Below are 25835 nucleotides of genomic sequence, written 5' to 3' on the forward strand. Positions count from 1 at the left end.
TGACCTAAATGTCTAAGAGAGAGAGAGAGAATAAGCTAAAGTCGACTAGTTTCATAAAGGCTACCCTTCAATTGAAGAGCAGAACAAAATCTCTACAATTGTCCAAAAAATAATAACCATTTGATGAAAGAAAAATTGGTTCATCCTAATGATATCAGATGGCCGCCGAGAGCTCTAATCTCAAATCTGATGAGTTCAATCTGTGATTTTTCTTAAAGCACAAACAATAAAAAGATTGCCGGAAAGTCTACAGGTGAAGTAATCAACAGAGCTGGCTGAGTTGATGATGATCTGTAGGTGTCTAAGAGGCACAGAAACGCTGGTTTTTTCAAAGAACAAATGCCTGTTTTTTAAATTCACTCTCCAACGGTCATACCAAAACCAAACTTGTAGTCTTTCTTTCTGTGATCGACCTGGAAAGAAAATTTCATTTAGAGGATTAAGGGAAGACAATAATATGGTATGGTTAAGCAGAGATTGTATATGTTAGAAATATAGAGCAACTAGAATACTGAAAAATGTGGAGAGTTTTACTCTCTTATCACTTATATGAAGGGTGGGCGGGGCGAGGAAGGAGATAGGCGCGGCGGCGGTGAGATGGATGCAGAAAAGACGATGCGATGAGGGCATGTCGACGTGAATAGGCGACGGGGCAATGTGGCACAAGATTTGGAAAGAGTTCTATTTGAGGGTTTTCTAAATGCATGGAAAATAGGAATTTTGAGGTATTTAAAGCACCTAAAAATTTTAGTTTGAATTTTTTTGTTAAACATCACATAAAAATGTTGAAATATAGATAAATGAAATGAAGTAAACTCCTAAGGCCTTCTCCAACCGAACTCCAAACACATGAATGACGTCGCTCGCGACCTCCAACCGAACGACAAAACTTCCGGTATTTGGTTGTGGGTGAATAGTGCGACGTCAATATTGATGTTGCACTGTTCACCTGCGTTATTTTTCTGTTTTTACTAGATTTGCCGAAGAAACGCGCGAAGGAGAAAGACGGTTACCTGGGCGCAAAATGGAGCTCGATTGGAGATGAATGACACCATTTTTTGTTACACTAAGGGCATCTCCAACCGAAAGTCCCATTTTCCACTCTAAAATGCCGTAAAATTCAAAATGCAGTAGTTCGTCTCCAATGGAACTACATTTTTCTTTTTTCGCACACTTCTTTGCGAAGGTAATCATCTCTCTCCTGTTTCGCACGCTTCCTACGAAGCTAAGCAGAGTGCGAATATAATCATTTTTTTTTTGCGTTAAGAGAACAATCCAACGCCAGTATTGGCGTCGCACTATTCACCTACCGATTTTTTGTGTGAGATTTGGAGTTCAAATGCAACGATTCGCAGACTGCATACAATGATAAGCAGTTCGGTTGGAGATGATCTAATGCTTCTGACCAAACATCCTTTAAGAAATTTACTTTGTTACTAGACCTTATTTTCAAGAAAACAGAAAACGATACACTTACCTCTGCAGAAAGAATGAAGTTTACACCCATGTTCAGCCTTTCTTCCAGAAATGAGGACACGACGCCGTTTGAATCAATTTTGCCCCTTAGACGACACTGCAATATGATTTTTAAAGAATGTAAAATTCAATGCGTTCGAATATTTGTATGATTTTAATTAAAAAGATGCAGAACAACAACAACAACATAAACTGGTCTCAAATCTAAATGATTCAAAGAATAAATAACGGTACCAAACAGACAATTCAAAGCCCAAAGGAGTTCAAGATTCTAGACGTTGTGTCAGAGCCTCAGAGGGATTATTAGTCATCAAAATTTTAAAGACTTGGTAAATGATATTTTGTCCATTTCTATCATAGTACATGCGAGTATTAAGTTGGGTTTTATATCATATAGTTGAAAACAATAAATTGATATAGAAATATGAAGCGGTTGTTGGCCCTAGCAGGCAGAAACTTTTTGGGAGAAAAATGAGTTTGACCATTGGCATATCTAGCTTAATTTGGATCCCCCTTTGGCTCTCACATTCTAAAAAGTGTTATTGCAATCAATGGTTCAGCTGAAATCAAATGATTTATGTGGTTAATGATTTCCATTGATCTTTGGTAAGCAATGACTTGGACAGAAGCTTTACGCAATTGAATTAGAGCTTAGTACTTGATACTTAATGATGTTTGAAAGCTTTTGTTTGAGAAAGAGTGATAACAAATGTAGAGAACGCTCGCATGAAAGAAAGATTGTTAAAGCACATGAAAATATTAGATATAATTCCACATTAAAGTTACTGAAAAGCATGCTAGTATAAAATATAGAAGTGATTGCCTCTCACCCAGGCATATAAACTTTTAGGCTAAAAAATAAATTTGACAATTAGTATATCTAAACCAACTTCAATCGCATTTAGTCCCCTCTCGCTAACAATGATCTACATAAAATGTCATAAAAACCTAAGATCACTAGGCCAAGAGGTTACAGTTGCCATACAGAAATATTTAGTGCCATGCAGAAAAAAAAGCTATACCTGTCTGAGAATGTAATCATAACCAAAACTAGCTGTTACATCTCTGGTCATCTGATTGTACATGAGGTCCGATGCAAAGGAAACCTGCAATAAATGTTAATCAGTTATAACATATATGATAAGGTACAGGAGAAGGGACACCTAAAAATTTTCACCTTCTCAGATACTTTCTGGACATAACTTAGCGCCACAACTCCGGTGCTTGCAACTTGCCCAGTTGCAACCTGCATTGATCAGAAGTTCACTATGTCATAATTACACCGCATGTCTTGATAGTTTCGAGCCATATAAACTTGCTGATGGCACTCCAGCATTAGATATAAAATATGTTTTTTCATGACAGCGCTCTTTAGAATTTAATTTAAACTCCACTAAACCTTTAAACAAGCAGCAGCAGCAGCATTTGCTGCGTAATATTATGTTATTTGTAAGATGTTAGTAGTTTACTTTACCTATATTTTTAAATAACGAATTCTTAAATGAATTTTGAGTCCAATTTTCAGGACATTTAAACGTCTCTCAAACTAAGATAATCTAATAGTCAAAGGAATCTGCTCAAGATCCTATGTAAAAAGGATACAGAAAGAACCAGCATACCATTTTATCTGTGTTGTAGCGAGCAGCAAAACCAATGCCAGACTTCCTCTGATGACCAAGCCAAAAGACTTCACCACCTAGTGATAAATTTGGAGTAACGCTCTACAGAAGATTTCAGCAACTTGGTCAGTGCTGCAGGATTGACATAATGATATCAACAAAATAATAAGCTTTGCTGCCATAACAACCTCAAAGAAATTTTCAGAACTTGCACATACAACTGAAAGAGAATCCTAATAAGGGGGTACAAAGTACAAGAAAATCCAAAGTAAATTATTTTCTATTAAGCTACATAATAATAATTGCATGACACCAAAAGTCCTGTGAAAGTTATTTCAGCTAAACTAAAATCATGTATCAATCAATCGTAACCACAAAAGTGAAAAACATTTATGCCCATGAAAGTAACTAGAGATCTGCCAAAATTCAATGGTCCAGTGTTGTAAATCTGAAAATCTATGCTCATAAGATATCAAAAATTCTGCTTTGATATACTCACAGTAATTTTATTTTCCTTTTTCTAAGTTGTTGCAAAACGTGCCTAGGATGAAGATCTTAAGGAATGAGTTGCGTTCACTAAAATTTGTGTTGTTTTATTTCAGTTGTTAGGATCTCTGGTTCCCGTACACCCGTTGGTATGCTCTTAATTCAGCCGCTTGAATCCAGTTCTCTGTGGAGTACTGCTCGGTTGCTTACTGCTGTTCATGTTTTCTTATTGGGAAAGTAAACAAGGCCACTGCTCCATTTCCTTATATGGTTGATATACGCATCAACACTAGCCCTTCTGAATATTGCTTGTACTGATCGCACTGTGGAAGGGACAGTCGTTATTGTCCTGTAATTTTAGTACTTGCAGGGCGGCACCATAGAGGAATAAAAAATTGTTGTTTGGCTATAATTTATTTAAAATTTGCTGTTTATACTGTTCATGGATGAAAACTTGTTTTGAAAATTTAGGCCAGATTTTGTGAACCTATCAATTGTAAGATTAATTGGATTGTAAAAAGCAGGGTCTCTAGACATATAAAAGGCATTCGATGGTTAATTAAAATTATATATTTCCTTTCAAACTTGTATGGATCAGACACTTTACTTAAAAACATTTCCTATAACCAATCTTATGGAATAAGACCATCTCAAGAGATCCGAAAGGTCTAGCGAGCAAGAAACATAATAAGAAGACACCTATGAAGAATTATGAGATGGTCTTGGTGGGCTCACTCACTCGGCATCCATCTTATCGAGTGAAATCTGACGAGAAAGAGTTATTTACATGTTTAGGCTGCTGAGTCAAGATGACCAACAGACAAGATCCAGACTGTTCAGCTTCAATCTTATCGGATTCGGGCCGACAAGACAACTCAACCGATGACAAGTTGTTATGGCGCCATTAGAGCTAGCATCCTGGATGTGGCTTATTGAAGTCTTTCGGCCAACAAGACTAGGTCAGCAAGATTGACTGGCGACTATAAGCATCCAACCAAGAGCATGGTGTCCTCTGTTGTTGGGTTTTGCTTGACCAACAACCCACTCCATGAAATGTGTCAAGAGTCAAGATCATGTTCTGACATATCATCTAAGCTTACATTGAACATGGATATAGTGACCCATGTTAGAAGAAATATGTAAAAAAATATATTACTTAGTGTTAAGTAGCTGTAGAAGAGTAATGGCAACACCAATGAGGAACAATAGAGGATCCAGGGTGACTACTCCGGTCAAGCCCACATGAAACCCCAATGGCTTGAGCTCGTGTATCAACTTACCAACTAGGAGAAGCCAAAATTGGTGATAAATACTTTCTATTTTGGCAACAGACTCCTGATTACATGGATAGATTCAGGTTCTATGCACTCATTCTTGAATCACCATGTTAAATTATAGAAGTCAATGCACAACCATTCGAGTCCAATCTAATGGTCCTATTGCTGATGAGAGATGGCCTTCAAGACTAAGCATTTATCTTTCTGTATGTAATTTCTAATTGAATCTTGCATTATCTTAGAGATGGATTTATTTCCATGGATTTCAGAGAAAGGAATGTTTAGGTTTCAAGGGGAACTAAGATTTTTCTTTCACAAGAACAGACATGTAATCTCTCTGATCATCTCGACACTCAAGTTCACACGACTAGTTGAAAGGGGTTGTCTAGCTTACCTATGCACTTCTATAACCATGGCAGGAAGGTTGACAAGAATGGAAAGAATACCGATAGTATGCGATGTCTTTCCAGCCAATCTCCTTGAGTTGGCACACGACATGAACTTTATCTTTGATTGATGTAGTTCAAAGGGTGACACCTATAATGAAGTGAGTTGAACAAATTGAAATGAAAACTAAAATATTTGTCAGAAAAGGGCTTCACCCAACCAAGTGTATCACCATAGGGGGCGGTAGTATTGTTCATGAGGAAAAAGATGAGAAATTTGAATCTACATAATTAGGGCTCAAATAAAGTGATGGTTAAGAAAAAGTACCCATTATCGAGTTTCAATGACATTTTAGACCAACTTCAGAGTGCAAAAGTTTTCTCTAAGATTAAGTTGAGGTTTAAATACCATCAACTCAAAATCAAGCAAAAATCTCAAAGATGCATTTCAAACTCAGTATGGGAACTTTTGTAGTGGTAAAGACAAAAGCTTGAAATGATCTAAGTTTCTTGGCAGATGAAGAAGCAGTATCAACCAACAAAAATTCTCCTTTTTTGATTTGTTGCAAAGAATTCATCAATCTCATGACTGAATTCTAGCAATGCCTACTTGGGGTCGATATCAATGAATAGATGAGACTCCTAGCCTCAAACATTATAGCTACAAGGGTCCAATTGGCAATTTTAATCTCCATAGAAGTTGCCTTGGTAGGCTTATTAATGAGAATGATCTCTTCAACCTTTTATATCTTGATCAGCTCTAACGAGATGACCGCCACAATTCTCTCTAACATTTTTGAGATTATTGCTCAAAGTTTCTTCATAATCAAATATTTGAAAGGAGAGTTGGAGGACCACCTGTTAGAATCAACTTTGAGATGGCTTGTTCTATGGTTACCTCCTAAGTTGATTAGGTGAAGTAGTGTAGCCCTTAAAAGAATTTCCCTTGCCAAATATTGAATGACGTCCTAACAAATTTCAAGGCTCACTTGAAAGCAAAAAATTTGGTGCTGCAATTCACCAAAGAGATCTCAAGCAAAAGGATAAGTGAATCCATGCCATAGCCTTCAACATGATAGCAACAAATTGGACAATGAAAACTTTCAATGGCCAGCACAAGGACCAATGTTCCATTGAAGTTTTCCAAGTGTTCTATGGGGCCGTTAAACCCTTTGTACTAATCTAGCAAGGGTGGCTTGAGCTTCATCGATGACTCTTTAAGGATCTCAAAGGAAAAAAAAAAAGAGGAATCAATCACATAACCATCGAGCAGGTGGTGGAAAGAAGGTTCCTCCATAAGTTGTTATCCCAGTCAATCAACAACCATAGAAATGTATGGTGTTGGGGTGCAACAAAGGGGTTGGCATCAAGGGAGACACAAGCCATGCGCCATGTTAGTAGCATTCTATGGTAGAGTCGGGGCTTCAAAATTGACTCTTGCAACTAGAGTTAGGGTAGTAGGATGAAAAGTTGCTTGAATAAAGAGGTAAATCTTCCAAGGGAGCTCTTAAAACTGTGACATTGTAACTTAAGTTTTAGCTAGATGTGATGAACCTTCGACTGCATTGCTATTAAAGGCATTAAACAAGTTGGTTGCGATAAATGGCTATAGAAACTTAAATGTTCTTCCATCAAGTTTTTCGAACATAGTTGAGATGTATCAAGGAGCACCATAGATGAATAGTGGATAATCGGTAGAAGGACCAACATACAATATTTAACCCAAGTCTAATTTATTCACTGAGAAAGGGAGAAAACCAAGAAGAAGAAAGGATGCAAAGGGAGTTTAGCACTCTAGCATGTTTAGTTGTTGATGGAAAGTTAGTCTGAGGTAGGAGAGAATAGTAAATAACATAAAGTGAGAAGAAAAGACAACACACGAATTTTTAAGTGGTTCGACATTGTTGCCTACATCCACCATAAGGAAGATAGTAAAATCTTCATTATTCAGTGGAGAGATTATATCACTCTGTTTACAAGCTATATCTCTCTCTATGAAGGGAATGGATTGAATTCCGAGGTTGAGTTCTTATTTTAGTCATCTAATCTTCCTACAATAAAATAAGGAATGGATAATTTATAGGCACAAGGAAGGTTGAGCGAGGTGCGTGTGAACAACTGCACATGGTTGGTACATTATAGCATGGAAGGGATCATAATTTGTGTTAGAGAACAACAATGTAGTCATTATTTTATACCTGAAGCTGTGACATGACGCCTTCAGGATGTTGGATTAAATGAAGATGATGATTGTTGGCGTATAGATGAAAAGATAGAATCTTTTAGGTTTGAGGAATAAACCTGATATGGTGCATCCAAGAGCTCCGGGCATATATGTTGGGAGTTAAACATGTTAGTGCCCCCTTAATAATATGATTGATATTTAACCAATTGAGGGGAATGCAAATTGGTAGATACCTCACAGAGCAGGAAATGACTTGGATTAGCACTGGTTCCTCCTGGATTTCATTCAAAATCTATGCGACTAGTACTAGCAAATCAACCGAAGAAAAATTCAAAATGCTTATTTAAAAGTGAAGGAATTCGATGAGGCATGCGAAATAAGGCATTATGGTGGAGCAAAAAGATTAAGCCATCAAGTTTATTTGTCCTACAAGCAGGAGCCAAACTAATTAACTTCTAATTGATTGGATTCAGGATGTCATGATAACACACCTAATGGTAGAGTTGTCTTGGCATCTCAAATATGGCTTATTGTAGTTTTGGGCCAACCCAACTAGGCCGACTAAATTGATTTAGCGATGTTGGGATACCACAAATAGTATGGATTTGCCTAACTGAATTGACTCAGCCCAATGTCACTTAGTTTTGTCTGATAAATAGCTCACTCCATCAAATGTGTCCTAACCAATTTCTAGCACATCAATCAAAGGTGAAAAGGAACATGGATAAAGAGAACCGCATTGGTGGGCAAATGAGGGAAAATATATGACGTAACATCATACAACCATTAGAAAAGGAATGGATAGGTGGATGTACTGTGTAAAGTGGATCTAACATCTCTGAGCCGCCATGTGCGAGCACAAATAGTTATCACATGTCACACCTCCTTATAAAGGACCAAAACACAAAGGGAATGTATTATTATAGCGAAGGCACTGCGGAGAGACTATTTTTGTGAAGTCAACTCAACATGAATGATGACCTAGAAAATGAGGAACGAACACTGAGCCTTCAGGCCTATAGCAAAAGTGAGAACTTTGAACCTATATTTATTAAATTTTCATGACAACCATAACTTGTCTATTTTATGAGTTTCCTTCACTATCTGCACTAATGACCTATAACCTATAAGTTTCCCTTTTATGTTTAATGCTTTTGTAACAACTTTCTTTCATGCATATACTTGCATCTCTGATAATTTATATGCATGAAATCGACATAAAGAATGAAACAACTGATAAATGAACTGTGTAACCAATGATATGAAATGCTTGCACAAAAATAGTGCTTAGTTTAAATACCTGAGATGTATTGTAGTGCAACAGGTCAATGGGTCAAGAATAGATGTTCTCAACTCTCAAGGAATGATAATTATCGCAAGCACGAAAATGTCAACTCTCTATCAAGGGGATTGATAGATGTAAGTGTCAACTCTCTATCAAGGGGATTGATAGATGTTGAGGCACAACACATCAGTAAAATGCACCTAAAAAATAAGCACATAGCATGTATGATGCCACTAACTTTATATCACCATGTTGCAATGAGTTGTTGCAAGGTTTTGATGCTTTATAGTTTTTTATTCACATATTCCAGTTTCCTCATAATTTCTCTCCCTTAAGTGATGAGCAACTACTTGGTGGAGCATATGAGAAGTTAGAAATACAAGTAATTCAGTTTAATACATTTGATTTGAGAATCAAAACAAAGAAATTAGGCCTAAATTTAACATACAAATGCACATTAAGTACCATATCATTTGAAAGAGTCTAAAGTCTCTTTTCATTACTTGAAATTATAAAACATATTTTGAAAAAATGCTAAGTTTATTGGATTTCATCATTTAGTTGGATCTACTTAGAATCAATATGAATTTTAAATTTTTTAAATACCTTCAAAATCATTTAGAAGAACTAAAAAAATGAGATTTTCATTTTTCATATTCAAAATGAGTGAAGAAAAAATAATTTATAAAAAAGGAATCCCTTAAAAATGGTAAACTTAATTAAAGCGGATCCCAAAAAGGAGGAAATTTTCACAAGTCCACTATAACCTCATATTACAAACCATTAATTAAATGCAATAGAAAAATACCATAGAATGAATACCTTCTATTTAAGAAGGCTTTCACTGCAACTGTCTTGAGTGCATATCGTCAAACAAGCCAAGAATACTAATAAAGATCCTTAAATCCAAAAAAAATTCAAAAACATTCGCATTCGAAAAAAATCAATACTTTGATTCAGAAAAAAGGACAGTTGCATTATTCTAAGGACAGAAAACAAGAACTCAATCCCATCAAAGAAATCACAGTCACCATAAGTGTTCTAATTGAGGATCTAAGATATATATTAACATGGTTCTAAAATTAATGCCAAAGTGCATACAATAATGCTCTCAAAGAAAGAGTTTATAACAAGGTTAGGTCCGTGTTATATTGTGGTTGTATTTTACCTGTATATAGTTGCCACCATAAAAGGCATTGTTTCCAATTTGAAATTGAGTCCGGAAATCTGAACCCTGCATACAAGTGCAAAAGAATAGCTTTAAAATGAGGCAATTATGGAGTTAAAAATGAGACGAGTATAGGCAAAGTGGTTTAAGCATGAGAACGCCTTTACTAAAAAATTCATATTGTTGCTACGGGAAAAGGCATTTCACATGAATATTTCTTTATTTTATAAACCAAATGCCAAAACCACCATTGAATGATGAAGGCAGAGAGTTGATAATAGGTCGATGACAAATCATAAAATTAATGCCAAACTGATGAAATTAATCTGAATCTGAATTTTAATGGTGCTCGAATGAGCTGCAACAAAATCCATTTATGGCGTGAATCAGGCAAGTGCTTGCTGATGTTACCTATAAGTAAAACACTGTAGCTTAAGCCTTAAATGCATTTGTGGTAAACTGTGGGGAAGGACTGGTTGAAATTTCATCACAAACAACAGACCACAACCTAAACCATTTGTGATAAAAAATAAGTAATATTTGACTACGTCTAAAACTAAGATTATATTTACCACATGAAATTTGGGATTTGAATAAAAAAACAAGAGAAGTGATGGACACAGTCATTAAAAGAATAATAAGCATTGCTTTTCTATAACAAAATAAATAGAAAGGAGAAAATTCGAGTACATTGGGGTAAGCTATTATATATTGGAAAGATTAATAATAGAAGTTGGAACTGGGATAATAGTGGATATAGATTTGAAAGAAAAAATTCTTGAGATAACTAGACTTAGAGATAAGGTGATTTCTATTAAGAAAATAATCTCTGACATTATAAATTTGGTTAGTGTGTATGAACCTCAAAGGTTTGATATAAAAAAAAAATTTGGGAAGAGGTAGATAGAAACTACAATAATGTATACTTGATGAAGAAAGAATGCTTATTGGTGGTTACTTTGAACATATTAATTTAAATAGAATGAACTAAGAGATGATTCATGAGAAATAAAATTGGAGCTATAAAACAAAGGGATAAGTTATTCTCAATTTTATAAAAACTTGCGATTTCAGAATGGAAAACACATACTTTAAAAAATAAGAAAAAACTTTTAATTTCTTTCAAAAGTGGAACAACAAAATCACAAATAGACATTTTTAATCGGTAACAAATGCTTTAGCGAAAAATATAATGTGATTGCAAGAAAAAGTTTTACTTAAATGTATGAAGAAAACAATTAAAAAAAAATCGCTACCATGAAGTGATGGAGTTTGATAGGCTAGAAGTTATTAATATTTCAAGAAAGGTTGTAACAAGAAGAAAATTAGAACTCTTTAGTTTAGCCAAACCTGACAGTATAAAATGGGTAGTTCCACTGAGAAGATTTTCATATGAGTTTAGAGTCCATGAACAAATCTTACACTAACAAGAAGTCAAGAGAACGGAGTGAAGGGGTCAAAAATATGTTAAGAAAAAAAAAAACATTTCAGAGAGTGGCAATGATTAAATACAATTGCGGCTTATAATGATTTCAAGACAGCTAAAAGTTTCGACAAATGTTTGGTGAGTGAAGCACAAGCTACAGCATTTGATGAAGCATTATAGGTTGGGCATTAAACAGAATGAAGATTTTCAAAATAATAATTCAAAAAAGGAAAAGAATTCAAGATTTTGATAAATTTAGATACATTAAAAGCAAAGAAAATAGGATCTTAGTTATAGATAAAAAAGATCAAAAAGGATGGAACACAGCTTTAAGGACTTAATGAGAGTTTTAAGGAAGACATTGTTTTAGAAGAGCGTAGTAAGAAAAAAAATTTTACATTAGATATTGACCTAAAAAGTGAAGTAGATTTAGCTCTAAAAAGATGTAATAAATATAAATTTTAGGTCCAAATGTGATATCTTGAGATGGGAATAATATGAGGGTTATTGCGACGGTTTGATATATAAACATTCACGAAATTTAAATAACTAAAAGACGTCAAATGTTTAAAGATTAAGCAATTTTTAAGAATAATGAATAATATACTATAAATTATAGAAGAACTAAAACTTACGAGTCCCATTATAAAGCTAGGAGATAAAATAACAAGACACATACTTACAGAAAATAACATCAATTTTGTGCCTTAACAACTAATGAAAAACTACAGAGCACAGATAAAGAATCTTCATATGGTTTAATCAATCTTGAGAAAAATATGACCTAGTGCTAAGAGAACTTATTTGGTGAACATTAAAGAAAAAAGGCATACATCAAAGGTGTGTTGACCTCAATAAAGATAGAAATGATGAAATACCAATTAGTATTAAAAGTAATTATGGACTCGTTAACATTTTCTAATTACAACAAAAATAAGTCTAGAATAAACAAAGTCAATACGTTCCTCTAAAGTTTATTAAGATGCAATGGATATTAAAAGTGGTCTCATGACGTATTCATTGTAAAGATAACACAATTCTAATAGGTGAGGCATCTACGATAATAAATAAAACGTTAGAACTTAAAGAAAATATTTAGAAGATAAAATAAATCATAATGAATAGAACAAAAGTTGAGTATTTGCAATTTTAGTTGTTGTGATATTAGCAATAATCAGATAATCTTATTGAAAGATAAAATGATATCGGCACAAGAAAAGTTTAAGTAATTTGGATCTATTATAGAGAAGAATCAAGACATATAAGAATATGACTTTTTGGGTTAAAGCTAAGTGGTTAGAATATTTTCTGATACGAGAATATCAAGAAGACCTAAGGATAAAATATTATAAAGTACTAATTAGGTTCGATGAAGTTGTTGTATGAATCTAAGTGTTGTCTAAGAAAATCATTGATCACTATGTTGAGCAAGAAAAAAATAAGAATGTTAAGATAAATGTGTGATAAAACTAAGAAGAATAAATTAATGAATAATAATATTATATTAATGATTAGATTGACATTAATCGAATATAAAATAGATGAAAATAGTCTCAAGGGATTTGAAGATGTACATTAAGGAAAGAGAAAAAAATGCATTCATTAAAAGAATAGATCTAAACTCATTCAGGACACAATAGGAATAAATGAAAAAATGGGATTTCATAAAGCAAATGATGGACCGGGAGAACCGGCCCCGCCTGGACAAGTGCGGGTCTATAGGCGGAAGAAAAAAGGGGAGGGGGCGGGCTGGCTGGACCAAAGGGACCCACCCACTTAAGTGGGGGTATTTTGGGGATGGGAGGGATTTTTCAAAGGGTATGAAGGGAGCCATTAGGGTTTAGTTTTGGGCATTATGAAAAGTGTAATCTCTTTCTAGTTTTCTTCTTCTAGTTTCCTTCTTGTTCTTTTCTAGGGTTTTCTTGTGGGAGATCTTGTCCTTCTCGAAGTGGACAAACTTATCTTGTTTTCTCTTGGATTTCTAATGCAAAGGTTCTTATTTTTCATCCCAACAATCTTGTGATTATTTCTCTTTGGTTTTGGTGGAGAACTTCCTCTCTTTTAGAGGAAATTAGGGCAAAACCGAAATTGTGAAACCCTAGGGCGTATCAGCAAACCACAATTAGTTGGAATAAGACTGATAATGAAAATGATTACAGCCTAAATGCACTTTGAATAAACAATAACTTTGATAATATAATTTCGAAGGAATCTACATAACTATCAAATAACATAACTTAAAATAATTTCAAAATACATGAATTCATCTAATTATCTAAAAAGGGGATTTGGATAGTGATAAAGGACACACAGACTTGATCTTCAAGTATAAAGAAGCGAAGAATAGAAGTTCAAAAAGTAACTAAGAGAAGGTTGTAGCTAATGATGATTATGATTACAAAAAAAAGACATCTAAATTTAGAACCATAATCGATTGAAGGTAGGCAATTTCTCCTTTTTTTTTTTTTTTTTTTTTTTTTGAGATCCTGTATAGTTAAGGACTCTCAAAACTAGACATTTGCTACCTATCTTCCAAAGTGATGCAAATTTTGAAGTTTATTTTAGTCAATAACATAAGAAATGAGCATTGAGGCAAAGTTTGAAATTGTGCAATCAGGTGTTCAGGCACTATCTATGAGACAAGGCATAAAGCTTAAGGTGTTTTGTGATGTAAGCCTTAACACTAGATCATTAAATTAATAAAAAAAGAGAAATAATAAGTAACATGTTAACATCTAATTAAAATATCAAAGTAAGATTTCCACAATCGATTCACAATAAACAAGTAGTTTAACTCACTAAGATTATAATCTATGAATTCAAAAGTCTCTCTCACTCTCATCAAGTAGTGGTTTCATTAGAATCATCACTATAATGAGTTGCTTTCTCTCATACCTTATCCTCAGTTGCAGCTGTGAATGCTAATGGCGTCGAGTGTGGGTGGCATCGGGTGTGAGTGCTGAATGCACCACATAGTTGATGAGGTGCATGCAATTTTGATTATCTATTTTGTTTGTTTAAGGTTTAGGTGATAGCGAGTTACTTCCTCTCTTCTCTTATCCACACTCGTAGTTGCGACAAGCGACATCGAGTGTGTGTAGTATGCAACTGAGAAAATTGAGGAAGGTGTGTGCGGTTTCAAATCCTGGTTTGTTTGCTTAAGATTCAAGTGTAAAGAAATAACAAAATAGGATTTATTTTATACATTAATTTATAAATTAAAGCATCTAAACCAATAGCTTTTAGCCTTACACCTCATAAATGGCGCAAAGGAGCACCTCAAGGCATGCCTCAGCCACACTGAGGCGTAAACCTCATAGCATTTTTTAAAATTTGTGCTAAGGCTGGTCTCTTATTAAGAAATGCATTGTGGAAAGCGAATTTGCATTTAAGGTTTAATTTTACATTAGTTGATTTTATTTTATTTTTTAAATTACAATTTTTAATTTTCTTTTTGTAATCATGTCTATGATGATAGCAATGAGAATAGGTTGTGTTCTCAAATATTCAAATTTCTACCCACTAATTTGTTTTAATTCAGCCATTAGTTCTCTATTTTTCTTATCATTGGTTCTATACTTCTATGATAATTCAACCACTTTTCAATGCTATTTTAGGCCTTAATTTGGGATGCAACAAGATTACTAGCAGTAGTTATTACCTTGAATTGAGCCGTGAATCAACCCTATTGATTCATTAATATAGCAATGAGGGATATGTGGCTCCTTCAGTGCTTGGTTGTTATATCTATTGGAAGCCACATCCACATTGTATTATGCAATATCATTCTTCGGGCCTTTTGCAAATTCCTGTGATTCTTTTCTACAATTAATTGCATCAGTAACAATAAAGCTTTAGTTTTTTCTTCAAAAAGCAAACTCCATCTGATTGAAAATTAAGAAAAAAAAATCTTGTGGTTATAAACAGGGATATCTAAGTCATGCCAAACAAGGTTCACTTATATTCATTTTGAGTTTTTTTTTTTTGCATTCAATTGTCGATTGGATGCGAATCCTTTTAGTGTGATATAATTAATAACCACCAACCTTCAAATAACTATATATCCTTGTACCAACATGAAAATTATTGTCCTATTCTATATCTTTAAACATTAGTCAATATGTGAGTGATTTGTAGTGGACGTATGATTTTCTTTGATTCTAAATGCCATGTAAAATTTCATTTGGAAACATTAAATTGTTGTTTACATGAATTTTTGTTTTTGTAAATTTTCATCAAAAGATATAGATATTGGTTTAAAGCAATGGCTCTCGAACTACAAATTTCTATTTTGTTTGTATGTTTTCATGCATTAAATCATAAAGTGATATTAGCAAACATTAGATAAAAGGATGTCCTGCAAAAGAATATGTACCAAAACCAATAGTTGCGTCATGATGTCAAATTAAAATATGACATAAAATTGAGTCAATCAAAAAAATAATAACAAAAAGCAATGTAAATGAGATGTGATCAGCTATGATTCTAGACAATTATAGCATGGCTATCAAGAGTTGGTGATTATATTTTAACATTTAATCGAAAATACAACATTGAATTTTTTTTTTAAATTTGATCGATAACTTGAATGAGTTTGGATGTTACAATGTATGATCCAAGAGTTACAACAACAAAAATAATAGGTCATGCTCAATATTTGCAATGAAGTACTGTAGCTAAATCTATGTAAGCTGTTATGAATAAAAAAAATTGAAATAATACTTTTCATTCAATGATTGTGGAGGCTAGTTGCATGATCAATTCAAGAAAAGCAAATAGGAGTTTATTGCGCATTTAAATATTATACCAGTTAAAGGTTTTGCAGTCGAATAAAATTTGCTTTTATGCTATTATCTTATCATTATCTATTTTATTAAAAAAATTAAGCAACTAAATTAAAGATGCATTATGCTATAATTCATTACACTGACTATGATTAATATTTCCTCTAAAACCTATAAAACCTACATCAACACCAGAATCATGCATGGTCAAATTTGATCTTATTGAAGAAATTGCATTTCAGTAACATTCTTTTAATGATGAATTAGAAGCTGAACAATATCTTTAGTAGCAATATGATTCAACATCAGATTTTAAGGAATCTGAACTTGCACCTATAACAGAACATTTCTCTAACCCCAAACCTACACTTGAAAAAGAATAAAATTTTGAGTTGAAATAAAATAGAACATGAAATTCTATCAAAATTGAATCTTCTATTATAAATTGAATATATTCCATCACAAGAACTTGAAAATTTTGTCTACTGTAGTTGATGAGCCAATTTAATAAACTGATAAAATAATTCTTCAGACATTATCTGCTAATATTATTTCTAAGATTGAAAGATCGCATTAAAATTACTATTCTTTTCAACACTTGATTTCTTGATTCACAAATTTATTTTTAAAAAAATTGATAAATAGAGTTAAATTGTGATAATATTTTAAAAGATTTAATAATAATGATCACCTTAAAGGAAACTAGAAATTTAAAAACCCATCTATCATGTCAAATCTAAATGTGCTCGATCAAAACTAAATCCAATATTTAGGTCATTTGGGTTACTATCCCTATAAGGGCTATCCATCTATATAATATGTGGTTTATTTATTTTTAAGTTTCTTCATTGACTTCCCCTCTATGAATTAATTATAAGGTCTTCAATTGAATTCATTACAAAATATATTAACATTTTAGCATATTCATAACTTGCATCATATCGTATTCCATCATTCATTAGTCATTAGCATGATTTACATGAATGCATTCACTAGAAACTTATGAGTACTGACAATTTGAAGCTATTTGCTAATATGAGAGAAATTCAACTTTGTTGACGCTCATCTAAACCTTTTCCATAAAAGGTTTCAAACAGGAATGTTTGAGAAATTCATTGCAAGAGAAAATAGATAATATAAAGCCCCACACATATTGGGACGAACACTTGAATGTTAGAAATTTCATGAATATATTAGACAAAGGATTATATAAAATCTCCTTGCATCAGCATAAGTCCTAAGTTGCTATTTTGCTGATTTATTTCTTGGTTATTCTCCTATTATATCATAAGTAACTGGACCACTTGCAGGAGCAAATTTGGTCAAATTTCATCCAAGATTTTTTTCAATAGTGGTATGAATTTTGATAAACGCATAATGTCTTGATTCTAAATTTTTATTAGATGACCATCAAATTATTATTATATTTTCTAATTTTCATTAAACGAGATGAAAATTTATTTAAAGTAATGAAAACTAAACAATGAATTTTGATTTTATGTAAATTATTTTGTGCATTAAAGTATATAATTGCATTAGGAAACCCTATAAAGAAGACATTCTGAAAGGAAAACCAAGAAATAATTAATTATGGCAATTTATCCCAATAGGTCTCAAACTTCAAATGAAAGAAAACATGTCAAAAGGCATTGACAAAAAGAATACATCAAATGACTCCATAATTTCACAAATAACAAACAAAACAATCCACTTAAATTTGAATTTTTTACTAAGCTTGAAGCTTTGAAAGCAAAATGCAAAAAAATTATTTCTTTAAACCTCAAAGAATTCGGTGCTTCAATTAAGCTCAGTGCAATATTTATTATTTCATTAGAATTTTGTAAATGTATAAGCAATGTGCCAAACAGTCAAAATGGTCTTTAAAAAAAAAATTCATCAACAAACTTAAACCATCTGTTCTTAATACAAAGTTACAGCATCAATCATAATAAAATAAAATAACAACAATAAAGCGTGATTAGAAACAATTCAAACTATAAAATTTTATTCATAGGACAGAAAATTGCATGTCTTGATTTCCCAAACAAATACAGCAAAAAATTCAAAAAAAAAAAATAAACAAATGCTACATGCCAACAGCAAGAAGCCTTACGGTCCCTGTTGATCATGAATGTATTTATAAAACAGAATTTTTTATGGTGGAAAAAAATCAGAGAGGAGAACATGACTATGATAAGTTGGAAGAGAAGATTTAAGAGAAACCCATGCTGGCAGGGATAACAATACTCAACCAACGAAATGTTAAATTGATGATTATGTAGAATAATTTTAAATAGGTATTTCAACATATGTTAATAATTTTTTCTTTTTGTAGGTGCCAGGCTTAATGATGTCCATGTGGAAATATTTGGCCTGGTAAACGAAGAAGGCAATCAAGATGAATTGCAAGTGTCTCCACAAGGCCCTGACAAATGTTAAGTGCCTTTTTGTGTTAATTTTGGTTTGAAGTTTAAAATAATGGTTTTATGCTGATCAGCAGCATAAACTACGCTTTAGACTATGCTTTTATTATAAAATTTTGGTGTCTGGTGGACTTAGCATTGTGGCAATGTGGTTGGCTTACATTCAAGATTCGCGATAATGTAGCTTTCGGAGTTTTGGTAATGAATTGGTTGTGGCTATTCCATATGGTGTTATGAATTGAATAATAAAATTCTTCTTGGATGATACAATTCCTTTCAACATGGCAACTTCTCCACCAAATTTTATTCTATGGGTTCCTATAATTGAGGCTTTAAACCTCTATACATATGTGAATTTAAAGATTGGATACGGGAATTGAACACTACCAAAAAAAAATCATTGAAGAAATTAAGGAGGCATGGCTACAAACATAAGTCACAGTAACATTTGATGGTTGGTCAAATATCAAAAATATAAAATTGATCAACATTCTTGTTAACAACCCTTTGGCCCTCTCTGTTTAAAGTTTATTGAAGCATTAGACCAGGAGAAATATGCATAGCACATTTTTAAATTACTGATAGGATTATTGAGAAATTAGAGAGCTTCCTATTGTCTAAAGTCTCACCAAAAATGCAAGTGCATATAAGGCGATGGAAAATAAATTGATGGAGAAGAGAGCATATTTATCAGCCTCCATGTAACACACATTGTATTGATTAGTACTAGAGAAACTTCTGGAATTGCCACAACATAAGAATGCTTTGACTAAAGGAAATAAGATAAGCAAATTTATTTACAACCATAGTTGAGTCTTGAATTTGATGGGTTAAATAAAAAAGAACTCATTACACCCACACCCACTAGATTTGTCATCATACTTAACACTGCAAATTATCTTAGAAGCAAGAAAACTTTCAGGGGCAATGTTCACTTCTCATAGTGGTTACATTGTGCTTGGGCAAAGAAACCTAAAGAGAAAGAAGTGATAAAGATTATTTTAAATGAGAGATTTTTGTAAAGTGTAAGTTGTAATAACCCAACTACAATGTCCATGGTTTATGTCTTGAAAATGGTGGATGCAAAGAAAAACCAAACAATAGGATTCATTTATAATCCTATGGATGAGGCAAAGGAATTGACCGAAAAAGGCTTTAGGCGGAGATGAGGGTAACTATAAGAAAATTTGAGAGATTATTGATAAAAAATGGGATCTTCAAACTTTGATATTCGCACAAAATCATATTCAACTAAACAATCAATATCAATATGGTTAGAACAAGTCTGCAAATCCAAAAATTAAATTTGATTTGTATTATTATATGGAAATAATGCTAAATCAGCACAAAGAGAGAAGGTTGGTCTCTAACTTGTAGCTTTCAGAAATAATGAAGGAACTCTAGATTACAACAAGCTAAAGACACTATGGTCAAGCATTCTCCGAGCAAGTAAAAAACTATTTTTTATAGACACTCGCTTTGATATCTTTAGGTTAAGTTTTTATATTTTATATGCTATGCTCATCATGTCTTCTTCTTCTTTTTATTAATCAAGTGGATGATTCAAATTACGGATGGTAATCTCAAATGATAAAGATTTGCTATTGAAGTATTGGCTCTTACATACTCATCATCAAAGTGTGAGCAAATGGGAGTACTTAAGGAGAACTCATTAGTTTACATAATGCATAGCATGAACTTAAAAGATATAAATATTTCAAAAGATGACGAAGATCCTTAGATAGTAATGATGAGCCATTGGATATTGAATGGTTTGTGGATAATAAAAATGGGCCTTCACCGTCACAATTATAAGAGGAATATTTGAATAATGACTTTTTAACTGAAGGAACAATAAACACAAAAGTCAATAAAAGTGATAAAAATTGTTAGTATGAAATTTTATAACATAGAAATTAAAAAAATCATCATTGCCATTATTTAAAATAATATTCTTATTGAATTATGTTGATCACAGAAGAGAAAGATGATTGTAATAGATGATGAGGAGGACTAGGATGATGCTAATATAAATGAGAATGAGAGAGACAAGACAGCAATCAACTATGGTCATGATTCTAAGAAAGACACTATAAGTGATCGGAGTGGGAGAAACTTCTGAATTTAGAGTCGTAAATCATATGCCTCAACACTTGCTTTCACGGTTGTAAACATTGGTTTCCAGTGAGTATAGATGTCTTGTATCAACGGTAATATTAAGTTGTCAGTGAGTTGGAAGAAAGCAGAATGGGATTGGGTCGGGACTTTATCGTAGGAAGAAAGCATCAGCATGATAGTGACAACGAGAAAAAAGATGGTATGGGGAAAGTTTTAGTTTTTGTTAACTATCTGCAAAAAGAATCATGATGAAATCCATAAGAGCCGACCCACCAACTAAATGAACAATAAAGGAAACCACAGGGGAGGAGAGAGAAGGAAATCTTTCAATTTTCATTCATTCCATCAATAAACAAATAAAATACTTTCAAAACTTATTTATATAAAAAGGGTTAACAACGTTAAATCAATTAATTTGGAATGAAATTGATGCGGACATCCAACCGTCCATGGCTATCCGAGGAGCTGAAGATCAACGGCTGTCATCGTCCCACGTTATCTTATATTTTATTTGAAAATTTTAATTTTAATTATAAATTTTCCATTTTTACCCTCACTTAAGAGGGTCGTCCTATGTAAGCCTTAGGGGCATATGTGTCTTGTTTTAGTTTCTTAGGCCTATATATAAAGGTCCTTTCTTGTGTAATGGGATGATGAATTGTTAATGAAATTTTGTTCTACTTGTTTGATCTCTTAGTGAGTTCATGAGCGGAGAAGCATCTCTTTGTGAGTTCTGAGATTCCCAAGATCTCTTTGTGAGTTCTTGAGGAAGTGGAAGGATCTCTTTGTGAGTTCCGAGATTCCCAAGATCTCTTTGTGAGTTCCGAGATTCTCAATATCTCTTTGTGAGTTCTTGAGGAAGTGGCGCTTGTAGATCTCTTTGTGAGTTCTATTGGAGGTGTTGCTCAAGGTGTGTAGCTCCGGATTTTCTTTTTCCTAAACCCAATTTATTTCTTCTCTACCTAACCAAACTCTCTTCCTCCCAAATTCCCTTCCACCGGCCCCCATAAGTCCACCGCCGGCCACCCCAGGCCAATCCATTAATAGCCCCCCTCATTAAGCCTCCCTAATTACCTCCTACAATTCTCTATCATCCAATTTAATTCTCCCCATTAAATTTGAATTTAAATTCAAATTCATCCCGCCAATTCCACTTAATCTGAAATTTAATTTCAGATTTCCATTCTCTCTCCCCAAATTAATTTGGGATTTAATTAATCTTGCCACCTAGGCAAGTAAATGGCATTTACGTTTTACATCAGAAATCTAGGTTACTCCTAAAAAGCATATCATCTAATTTAAAACAAAGATAATCCTAATAACTAAACACTATAAACCAAAAAAATCCAAAATTAAAATGCTAAAAATTCTATAAATAGTCCTTTTATGTTGAATTACCTATGGGGCAAGAAATCCAACTCTAAGAGGTCTCTGTAGTGATGTGCAGGTTCCCAACACATAACCAGTAAAACAACATTTTCAAAAACCAATTCTGTACATTTTAAATAGAAACATAGAGTCACAAAAAAAGGAAAGAAAAAAAGCTTCAGAGTAGACTACATAATGTGAATTCAAAATTCAAACATCAAAAGGCACAAATCCACATAATAAGTAGAGTTGAAAAAAAATATATAATTCAAGAATGGACCAGATAATGTGAAATCAAAATTTAACATAAGGGCACAAACTTGCATATAAGAGCAAAATGAACTAGAAATTTCAGGCAGCTAAAAAATGCATGCATGTCACCTCATCTATTAAATCACAGTAATAAGATGGCTATTACAGAATGCTCCCTATCATATGGGATAACAGAGAGAAGTTATCAGAATTAGCTGCATGTAATCACATGAGAAATTATTGCTGTAAATTTCATGCACAAACTAATCAGATATAGAATGAATGGTTTAAGTACTTCAAAAATAACGGTGTAAGTGATCTGAATTACAGCTAAAGAGAGAATGTAAAAAAAAAAAAAAACTAACCTTATAGTCAAAATTAAACATCCCCTGGGAAAAATGTGGTTCATTTGTAAGCTGGCCAAAAGAAAAACATAAATATATCAAATAAACTATTAAATATAAGAACAGCGTAGAGAACCATCTTTGGAAAACAATCTCAATTTCATTGATCAGGAAATACCTGGGCATTGACCTTCAAAGTTAGATTGTCTGTCAAGTCACACTTAACTCGTGCATTCAGTCTACCATCAGTAAGTACTCTTCCAACTAGCATCAACTGCATAGTTGTTTACAGTAAGATAACTATGAGAACTGATGCAATTAATGCTTCGTTTGGGGCAGCTTTCTTCCTGCTTCTTAAAGCAATTTTCTAGTATAAAACTTTAATTTTTGTGCTAGAAAGCTACTTTTAAAAGCAGTAAGAAAGCCGTCCCAAACGAAGCCTCAAAAAGCACAAAATGATAAAAAATAGTAGTATACCTTAGGGTCCAGAAAGTTGGCACCAAATTCATAATGTGCAGTAGGGACTTTTATAGTGTCAGTAGATTGTGAAGGAACTTCCATTGACCCCATAAACACGCTGATTGATGATTATTAGATCAAGAGCCTCAAGGAAAAAAAGCTACTGGAAATCACAACCATTACACTGGATCTTAACTACCTGTGGCTTAGAGAAAATTTTTGATTGAGGCCTTTTGTGAAGTCAAACCTCAATCCTTCAAACAATTCTGGCTTCAGGGACACTACACAAAAAAAAGGTGATGTTGCGGTAAAATATATGAAGTGGCCTAGTACACAGATGAGTTCGTAGCAACATAGTGATTAATCAGCATAGCACATTAAAAAAACCAACATATTAAGCTGCAATTTTTATTCAAGAATGTGACACAAAAAAAAAACCAATATAAATATTATGGTAAACTTAATCAATGGAAACAGATTGAAGCAAAACTTCAAGTAACAGATTATTAGTTAAGTCAATCTTAGATTGGCTAACCCCCTTTAGTTTCACTGAGTTTAGAGTTTCCATCGCCTAACCACATTCTATAGGAGATTTATCAAAAACATTAATGCCATTGTTACTCTTATCATTGATATCTTGAAGGAAGAAAAAAGTTTTGTGATGCATCTAGAAATGATATAAGCGTATCCTAAGCCAAGAAAATCACCAATAGCCATCTATAGTTAAAAGCTAAATAATGTCAGGCCGAAGTAATCTAACTAAAATACATAATTTTATGTCATAATACAGCCTTTGAAATATTTGAAGCACTAACTGATGCATAATGAATTTGTCCAACACATTGATCATGTCATGAAGTTTGTCAACACTTGACTAAGTTAAATTATAAGCATGCCAAGTGGGTAAAATTCCAAAATGATTATTCATTTATCCTAAAACATAAGCTTGAAAAAGACAACAAGCCTACAGATGCCCTGTCTGGAGTGGCATTAGTAATATCTTTATTAGAACTTAGAGTCTCCAATTTTGATAAACTAAAAGAAGATTATCCTATATGAGGACCTGACTTTCATGGGAAAGAAGCTAGTATGCATTTCAAAGGAAGACAATTATTTTATCATGGCTGGAACCAAAATACACAGCGCTAAAAATTTAAGATTAGCTGAACTCAACAAAATAGAGATCCAGTCTATTAATCATTTTAGTCGATGTAAAGCATATTTAAAGCATTCCATTTCCTCTAAAGAAGAAGTGACTTGTTGCTCCTGTCCAAAACAACCAACACCAAACATCTTAGTAGCAGGCAAAGCTTATGATTTCCCATCCCAGATGATTAGTTCATTGGCTCGAAGAAGCAGCTTGAAACACAATCTATTATGTAGAGAAAGAAAGTGATGCACCTCCAAACTTTAATGATGGTTTAAAATCAAGGATGCCAACAAATCATACCTTGAAATCACACTTATGGTCAATATTGCAATAAACTTGAAAGCTTTTGCAATTCCTATATGTTTTCTTATCTAAGCCACGATTCAAAATGATCATCTTTATATAGCGTTTGGAGGCTCTAAATGTCATCTAAATCAAGCTTTTTCTAGCATCAAATGTCCTAAACTTCAAATTCTAGGAAGAGACCAGGTGCACATTTGAAACACTTTTCAACATTATGATAAACATATTTTTAAACCAATTACAAATAATATTTTAAAATAAGAAGAAAAAATAAAGAGAGATCTCCAAGAAATACTTATTTACATGAAATTCAGTCTCAATAGTGTAATTTTAAACCAATTACTATATATGAAATTTTTAACTAAGAAAGAAAAAAACAATGAGAAAATTACAAGTAAAAACCTATTGACTTCATCCAATCTCATAAGTAAATCAGCTCAAATAAGTATCCTGCAACACATTATATCACCAGAATAAATTAAAAGATCCATACTCTCGATCATGCCTTAAGCCACATTTTTTACATGCGTGTTTACTTGCAGTGCTACAAAAGAAAAATATTGAACAAAAATCATCCAAACATGATGTTTGAAGGTTCTAAATGTTACCAAAATCAAGGTTTCTCATTCATAGAAGTTTACATCAAACCCTCAGACCATTGGAAAAGTACATTTGCATATTTCAATCACCTTTTCGGTATTATTATTATAAATTTAATCCTAAAACAAATTGTTGTACATGAGAAATGGCGAAGTAAAACGTATACAAAACATTCCATAAATCAGCTCATCATAAAAAAGCACATCAACCTGAAGACAAAAAACTGACAATTAAAAAGAAATTCATAGAACTCCAATCATAAATCAACTGAATAAAAACGTTCAATAAATCAAAGAAAACAAAAAGAAAGACGGCGAAATTCAAGAGGATCGATACTAACTCAACGCTTCCCGCTGAATCTCCTCGAATGGAAGTGGACATGGTAGATTCCGAAAGTCGACTTTCTTTATGACCTTCTCTTCTGTCTTAGGGGGCAGCACCACACCAAGTCCCACGGGAGTCTGAGAATGGGTTGGAGGCGGCGGTGGTGGTGCGGCGGCGTAGCTCATCGCTAATCCCATGCTTCCGCTGATCGGAAAGTTTCGGAGGCGAGAATGTGATCTGATACGAAACGTCAAAGCGAAGAAGAAAGGTTAGGGCTTCTTCTTCTTCCGCCTCTGCAAGGCGGAAAAGGGGTTTCTTTCCTCTGGTGGAGGCGAGAGAACGAAGAGCCCCGATTGCTATTTGGGTTTTTTGCGGCTGAAGAGTCCAAGGGTTTTAGCTTGA

General features: G+C 33.3%; 1 protein-coding gene across 1 annotated transcript; it reads right to left on the reverse strand.

Moving 5' to 3' along the window:
• Nucleotides 1-28: 28 nt before the first annotated feature.
• On the reverse strand, nucleotides 29-25835 carry LOC110093138 (mitochondrial import receptor subunit TOM40-1). The gene is made up of 11 exons (XM_020817930.2): nucleotides 25450-25835; nucleotides 23256-23337; nucleotides 23075-23174; nucleotides 22776-22871; nucleotides 22619-22669; nucleotides 9883-9948; nucleotides 3096-3197; nucleotides 2654-2722; nucleotides 2499-2582; nucleotides 1478-1573; nucleotides 29-413 (listed from the first exon to the last, which is right to left on the reverse strand). Exons 1-11 carry the CDS (start codon nucleotides 25628-25630, stop codon nucleotides 357-359), a joined length of 984 nt encoding a protein of 327 aa, XP_020673589.1. The 5' UTR covers nucleotides 25631-25835; the 3' UTR covers nucleotides 29-356.

Source organism: Dendrobium catenatum, unplaced genomic scaffold, assembly GCF_001605985.2.
Source record: "Dendrobium catenatum unplaced genomic scaffold, ASM160598v2 fragScaff_scaffold_1617, whole genome shotgun sequence".
In the NCBI taxonomy this organism is placed as follows: domain Eukaryota; kingdom Viridiplantae; phylum Streptophyta; class Magnoliopsida; order Asparagales; family Orchidaceae; genus Dendrobium; species Dendrobium catenatum.